Source organism: Lithobates pipiens, unplaced genomic scaffold (assembly GCF_037356315.1).
Source record: "Lithobates pipiens isolate NorthernLeopardFrog02 unplaced genomic scaffold, aLitPip1_a1.2 Scaffold_22, whole genome shotgun sequence".
Lineage (NCBI taxonomy): Eukaryota > Metazoa > Chordata > Amphibia > Anura > Ranidae > Lithobates > Lithobates pipiens.
The window spans coordinates 324,527,902-324,535,344 of record NW_027507784.1 but is presented as its reverse complement, the minus strand read 5'-3'; the positions used below and the strand labels follow the sequence as shown (position 1 = coordinate 324,535,344).

The following is a 7,443-nucleotide window of genomic DNA, read 5'->3' as shown; positions in this document are numbered from 1 at the left end:
ACAGCACCCGGCCTCAGCACTCTTCTCTATAGACTTTAGTCTGATGTAAGCAGTGGGATGGCTCTTGGGAGGAAATCTGCAAATACCGATGTTCCTTGATGGGTGGGTGTCAGATTGGAGGAGAGGGCGTTTCTACAATTTTCCTTTAGATGTAACTAAAGGTGCACCGAATGGAAATTTTGATACCAAAAATGCAGGATGCACTTAGCCGGAAACCGAAGCCAAAAATTACAGTTTTTAACCACTTCAGCCCCGGAAGATTTGGCTGCTCGATGAGCAGGACATTTATTGTGATACGGCACTGCGTCGCTTTAACTGACAATTGCGCGGTCGTGCGACGCTGTACCCAAACAAAACTGATGTCCTTTTTTCCCCACAAATAGAGCTTTCTTTTGGTGGTATTTGATCACCTCTACGGTTTTTATTTTTTGCGCTATTAACAAAAGAAGAACGACAATTTTGTAAAAATAAAAACAATATTTTGTACTGTTTGCTATAATATCTCCAATTAAAAAAAGAGATTTTTTTTTACAAATTTTAGGACGATATGTATTCTTCTACATATTTTTGGTAATAAAAATCACATTATTTATTTACATTTTTTACTAGTAATGGCAGCGATCGAGACTGCGACATTATGGTGGAGATTTCAGACACTTATGACACATTTTTGGGACCAGTGACATTTATACAGCGATCAGTGCTATAAAATACACTGATTACTGTATAAATGTCACTGGCAGGGAAGGGGTTAAATGTGTTCCCTAGGTGTGTGTTCTAACTGTGGGGGAGGGGACTGACTATAGGAGATGACAGATTGTGGTTCCTAGCTATTAGGAACTCACAATCTCTCTCCTCTCCCACAGAACAGGGATTTGTGTGTTTACACACACACACACAAACATCTCTGTTCTGCCTCTTGTGCCCGTGATCGCTCGTGGCCGGCGGTAATCGCGACCACCGGGCACGAGCATCAGCACCCTCGATGTTCCTGCTTAAAGGGAACAACGTCCCTTGACATATAAACGGCTCTTATACAATTGTGTGGGGGATCTTTTTAGGGGGGAGCCAGCTGACGCCTCTTTTCTTTCAGAGGGGAAAGTTCCGTCCTCGTCTACAGCAGATGGTGGCATCCAACCCGGAGAGCACAGTAGAGAGCTGCACCAGGAAAGCCTTCCAGCATCTCCCCAATGTCTCTGCTGCTATAGAAGAACTGTGCCAGCTGAAGGGCATCGGGCCCGCCACCGCCTCCGGTGAGTGAAGCAAATCAGTGCCCGGCCAAGTGTCAGAGTGACCTATGACTGCTTCCCTAGCTGCTCCAACCTAGGGCTCATTAGAGGCCAGCGACATCCAAAACCAATAACCTAATCCAGTGGTCTTCAAACTGGGGCATGGGGGCCAGATGCAGCCCTTTGCTTGGTTTTATCTGGCCCTTGGGGGCACGGTTTCATCCACTGATACCAATAACCCCCCCCCTCCCCCCGACACCAATGAAAGAACACAATTCCTACATATGACACCAACCATGGGGCACTATTCCTACCAATGAAAGGGCCCAATTCCTCCTACTGACACCAGTGATTGGGCACTATTACCCCCCAAATGACACCAATAAAGGGACACAATTCCTCCCAATGACAACAACGATGGGGCACTATTCCACCCAATGAGAAGGCACTATGACACCAACGATGGGGCACTATTCCACCCAATGACACCAATGACAGGGCACCATTCCACCCAATGACAGGGCACTATTCCACCCAATGGCGGGGCACTATTCCACCCAATGGCGGGGCACTATTCCACCCAATGGCGGGGCACTATTGCACCCAATGATGGGGTACTATTCCATCCAATGACACCTAAGCCAGAGGGCGGAATAGTGTCCCATTCTTGGTGTCAGTGGGAGGAATAGTGCCATCATTTGTGTCAGTGGGAGGAATAGTGCCATCATTTGTGTCAGTGGGAGGAATAGTGTCCCATTCTTGGTGTCAGTGGGAGGAATAGTGTCCCATTCTTGGTGTCAGTGGGAGGAATAGTGTCCCATTCTTGGTGTCAGTGGGAGGAATAGTGTCCCATTCTTGGTGTCAGTGGGAGGAATAGTGTCCCATCATTGGTGTCAGTGGGAGGAATAGTGTCCCATCATTGGTGTCAGTGGGAGGAATAGTGTCCCATCATTGGTGTCAGTGGGAGGAATAGTGTCCCATCATTGGTGTCAGTGGGAGGAATAGTGCCCAATTCTTGGTGTCAGTGGGAGGAATAGTGCCCAATTCTTGGTGTCAGTGGGAGGAATAGTGCCCAATTCTTGGTGTCAGTGGGAGGAATAGTGCCCAATTCTTGGTGTCAGTGGGAGGAATAGTGCCCAATTTTTGGTGTCAGTGGGAGGAATAGTGCCCAATTTTTGGTGTCAGTGGGAGGAATAGTGTCCCATTCTTGGTGTCAGAGGGAGGAATAGTGCCCCATCATTGTGTTAGTGGGAAGAATAGTGTCCCATCTTTGGTGTCAGTGGGAGGAATAGAACCCCATCTTTGGTGTCAGTGGGAGGAATAGAACCCCATCTTTGGTGTCAGTGGGAGGAATAGAACCCCATCTTTGGTGTCAGTGGAAGGAATAGAACCCCATCTTTGGTGTCAGTGGGAGGAATAGTGCTCCATCTTTGGTGTCAGTGGCAGGAATGGTGCCTGGTATCAGTGGAAGGAATAGTGCTCCAAGGGCCATATAAAGGCAAGCAATAGGCCACATCTGACCCACGGGCCGCAGTTCGGAGACCCTTTCTCTATGTTTAAACGTTTGAATACGTTACAAACTTTAAGATAAAGCAGCCTTTATTGACAACAGCATTGATCATGTCTTGTATGTGTTCCCATATAGCCGTCCTGTGTGCTGGGGCCCCGGAATCTGCGGCGTTCATGGCAGATGAAGCGGTGGAGAGTGTGCCCGGTCTAGTGCCCATCCAGTACAACCTGAAACATTACCTGAAATTCCTGGAGGAGATCCGCAAGAAGTCCGAGACTTTGAATGCAGGTGATGGAGCAATAAAAGTGTCTGAGACCTGCCAGAGGCTATGCGTGTTCTCAGCTATATCCCAAAGATATACTGAAATTCCATCCCACTAGGGAGGTTTTCCCTTACTTCTATCACTGTGACACCAGGTGGGGTGAGCACTTGTAACCCGTGGGCCCTTACCTGCTCTATCGAAAATTAAATCAAACAATTTGATTGGAGTTTAGCTTTAAAGCGGAACTAAAAGGTCAACATTTTCCAATGATCCCTTACCGGTGCCAGCATCTCCTGTGCGCCGGCTTTCGGTCATCTTCATTGGCCAGTATAGGATGACGTCCCTTCTGCACAAGAGCTAGTCATTCCAGCACACAGGGATCAGGCCGGCCGCTGTAAGCTGCGCACCTCCGTTTACATGCCGGGGATCACCGTGAGCAGATAGGGATGTGTGTTTTATTCCAGGAGAGACTTTGCATGTTTCTTCTACAATAAAAAGCCTTCCTGCTCCGTAAATAACAGCAGAATATTAGGTCCATTTTAAGCCTAGGTTGACGCTTATGTTGATGCGGTTTTCAGGCGCATTTTGCGTTTATAAGCCCATGTTTGTGATGCGTTTTGCATGCAGTTTTCATGAATTTTGCATATTTTTTTTCTCTTTAATTCTCTTTAAAAAACTGTGAATAGCTTTTAACCACTTCAGTACCAGGCGCTGTCACTTTTTAAATGACAACACTGTACCCCCAACTACATTTTTATAATTTTGTTCCTACAAATAGAGCTTTCTTTTGGTGGTATTTGATCACCGCTGGGATTTTTATTTTCTGCTAGACATAAAAAATGACCAAAAATTTTGGAAAAAAAAAAAAAACATTCTGTTGCAAAACTTTATAAGTAAGTATTTTTGTTTCGCTGACGGGCACTGATGAGGCTGCGCTGACAGGCACTGATGAGGCTGCACTGATGGGCAAGCATAGGTGGCACTGATGTACACTGATAGATGGCACTGATGGGCATCACTGATTGGCAGGCATTAGTGAAGGGCACTGATTGGAATCAATTGTGAGCACTGATTGGCATCCCTGGTGGCCATGGGTGGCATACCTGGTGGTCCTGGGTGGGCTGCTCTGATAATCAGCACAGACCCCGCCCCCCGTCAAAGGAGCAGCTGATCAACGGCTTTTCCTGTTTACACCGTGATCAGCTGTGATTGGACACGGCTTATCACGTGGTAAAGGGTCTACGTCAGAGACTTTTCCTCGATTGGAGTTGCGGTGTGTCAGACCACCGATTGCCACGCGCTGGCTCGTTATTCTGATCACGTTATATGCTGTTCATTTAGGATAACTAAACCACTTTGAAAAGGAAAAAAAGCACCTCTAAGTGCAGAAGTAAAACTTTATATTTCCCAAAAGGGTTAAAAACACTTACAGAAGGGTGGATGGGTATTATTAGTAATATGGCAGGTGGTCCAGCGTTCTGGGCATGCTCATTGGCCAGAGGAGGAGCCAATCAGCGGGTCCGGCGATCGTTCCCCAACAGTGACAGAACGGGGATCTGCCTGTGTTAACAAGGCAAATCTCTGTTCTGAAAGGGGAGATCACACAGATCCTGGCTTTCTGCTAAGCAGGAATTTGGATCTGTGTGTTTCCCCAGTCACACCGTCCCCCATACAGGTGGAACGCACCTGCAGGGAACACATGTAACCCTTTGATTCTCCCTGATGTTAACCCCTTCGCTGCTAGTGTCATTAGTACAATAACAGTGCATATTTTAAGCACTGATCGTTGTAAATATGTCATTGGTTCCCAAAAAATTGCCAAAAAATGTCAGTTAGGTGTCCAATCTGTCCGCCGCAATGTTGCCGTCCCGCTAAAAATCACTGATCACCGCCATTACTAGTAAAAAAAATAATAATAAAAATGCCATAAATCTATCCTCTATTTTGTAGACGCTATAACTTTTGCGCAAAGCAATCAATATACACTTATAATATTTTTTTTTACCAAACATATGTAGAATACATACTGGCCTAAACTGATGACGATTTTTTATTATTATTATTATTATTATTTGTTTGTTTTGTTTTTTTGGATATTTATTATAGCAAAAGGTAAAATTTTATTTCAAAATTGTCTTATTTTTATAAAAACCGCAGAGGTGATCAAATACCACCAAATGAAAGCTCTATTTGTGATTTTAAAAAAAAGGACATAAATTTTGTTTGGTTACTAAGTCGCACGACCGCACAATTGTCAGTTAAAGGGACGCAGTGCCGTATCGCAAAAAATGCTCTGGTGGGGGGGGGGGGTTAAATCCTTTAGTTCTTAAGTGGTTAAGTAACACTTCAAGAGGGGTGATATGTGAAAAGGCAAATCAACCTTGTGTTTTTACCACCCAAATCTGCCTTTAAGAGCTCATACACATGGGAACAGGGGCTGTACAAAATGGCCATACTTCTGCGTCTGGGAGTCACAGGAATTACAGCTACCTGTACAATGACAGGCTTGGGATGTGCAATGGTAAAGGCGGGGTGTACATTCACCTCTGTGCAAATTTAAACAATCGGATTTGCATTTATCAGCAACGCCAGTGACTCCCAGGCACATAAACACAACCACCTGTTTACCCTTTATGGCCCTTTGTTCCCATGTACAGGAACCTTTATAATTCTTAGATGGGGTGGCTGTGTTTAGTTTTAATATATTCTTTAATTTCAGCTGGTGATCCTGCCAGTAGCACACTTCCTATCCTAGGATCATGACGCTCGTTCACTGAGCTGTATCTATGGAAGAACCATGGTGGTCACCCTGAGCTGCTCTCCTCTTTTAGACTATAAGCACAGCCTCATGTTTTCATCTCCATAAGGCTGGATTCATACCTAGGCATTTTTAGTGCTTTTTGCATTTTGCAGATTTGCGCTACAGAATGTGTTCCATAGGAAAACATGGTAAATGGGGTGTAGTGCAAATCTGCAAAATGCAAAAGGCACCAAAACTGCATAGGTTGTGAATCCAGCCTTACATGGGGGGGGGGGGGGGAATAAGTAGTTCCCCCCAAAAAATTGCTAAATCCCTGTCCTCCAGCGAGCCTATGTTGTGCTTTCATTTAAAAGAGCAACTTGTCTCTTGCAGAATCAGAGGAGAAGAATTGGACCCCTCATCGCGTGGAGCTGTGCCTGTGGGCGTGGAAAGTCGGACAGAAAATGTGCCCCAAACTCCTGGAGACCCTGGAAGATGCAGACGAAAGACCAGTGAAAAAACTAAAGACAAAGTAGTGATTGATTAGAAGAGGGCTTTATATATATATGTGTATATATATATATATATATATATATATATATATATATATATATATATATATATATATATATATATATATATATATATATATATATATATATATATATATATATATATATATTTTTTTTTTTTTTTACTGCACAATAAATCCCTAATGCTTAGAGAACTGGTTGGTTGAGTTTTTCTGCGGCTGTTAAATGGCGCCCTCTGCTGTTTATAGGTGCAATTACAGAGACGTTGCAGAAGGTTTACTAAAACTAGTGCACACAGTATCCGATGCAGCTCAATTCATTTCTAGCTTCAATTGAGCTCTAATTAACCACTTAAGGACCGAACCTCTTTCTGAGATTTGTTGTTTACAAGTTAAAAACTGTTTGTTTGGGTTTTTTTGCTAGAAAATTACTCGGAACCCCAAACATACAATTTTTTTTCTAACACCCTAGAGAATAAAATGGTGGTCCTTGCAATACTTTCTGTCACACCGTATTTGCTCAGCGGTCTTACAAGCGCACTTTTCCTGGTGCCTCCATGGCAGCATACCTGTGACAAGCTCCGCCTTGGCTCCTCCCTCAGGACTAGTGAATATTATAAAAGAAATCGTTAGCACAGCCCCAGCATTCTCCTTTTTTTCCTCATACCTCATGGCAGTGAATCCTGGTCGGCGTCCTTACCTTCTGCATTCGGCAGCGTCCGTCCGGGTTCAAGCCTCTCCCGGACGCAGTTCCTTCTCTTGGGCAGCTAAATGCGCTTATAAGGTTGGAAGTCCCTTCTGTAGGATCTTTTGGGACAAGCAGTTTGTCTCTTAAGTAAGAGCTTTATCTGCAGTATGGGCATTCAGGCTCCAGTCTATGGCAGCAGAGGTGGCAGCTTTGCTCTGTCCCTGAGACTTGTTGTTCCCCTCCTGTCTCATCTGTCCTTTCTCTCTCTCTCTCTTGCGCTCTGTTCCCCTGGTCCCCATAGTTTTAGGAGACCTCCTTCCCTTCCCACGTGCGTTTGTCATCCTCAGACTCACTAGGGGCCGCGCACAGCGAGTCTGTGTCATTTTATAATAGATCAGCGTTCCGGCCGTCGTCTGCGCATGCGCCGGCGGGTCGTATGTTTCGACGGCTAGTCTCGACGTTCGGCGCATGCGCGGTAGCGT

At 45.0% G+C, this 7,443-nt stretch overlaps 1 protein-coding gene across 1 annotated transcript in view; it reads left to right on the top strand.

The window, feature by feature from the left end:
• The window catches only part of LOC143925744 (uncharacterized), a 10,139-nt gene extending 3,820 nt beyond the window's left edge, over positions 1–6,319 (top strand). Inside the window, exons 3-5 of the mRNA XM_077450196.1 lie at positions 1,021–1,253; positions 2,875–3,027; positions 6,135–6,319. Coding sequence (XP_077306322.1) covers positions 1,021–1,253; positions 2,875–3,027; positions 6,135–6,277 — 529 coding nt within the window. The 3' untranslated portion in view covers positions 6,278–6,319. The remainder of the gene's footprint in view (positions 1–1,020; positions 1,254–2,874; positions 3,028–6,134) is intronic.
• Positions 6,320–7,443: the final 1,124 nt, after the last annotated feature.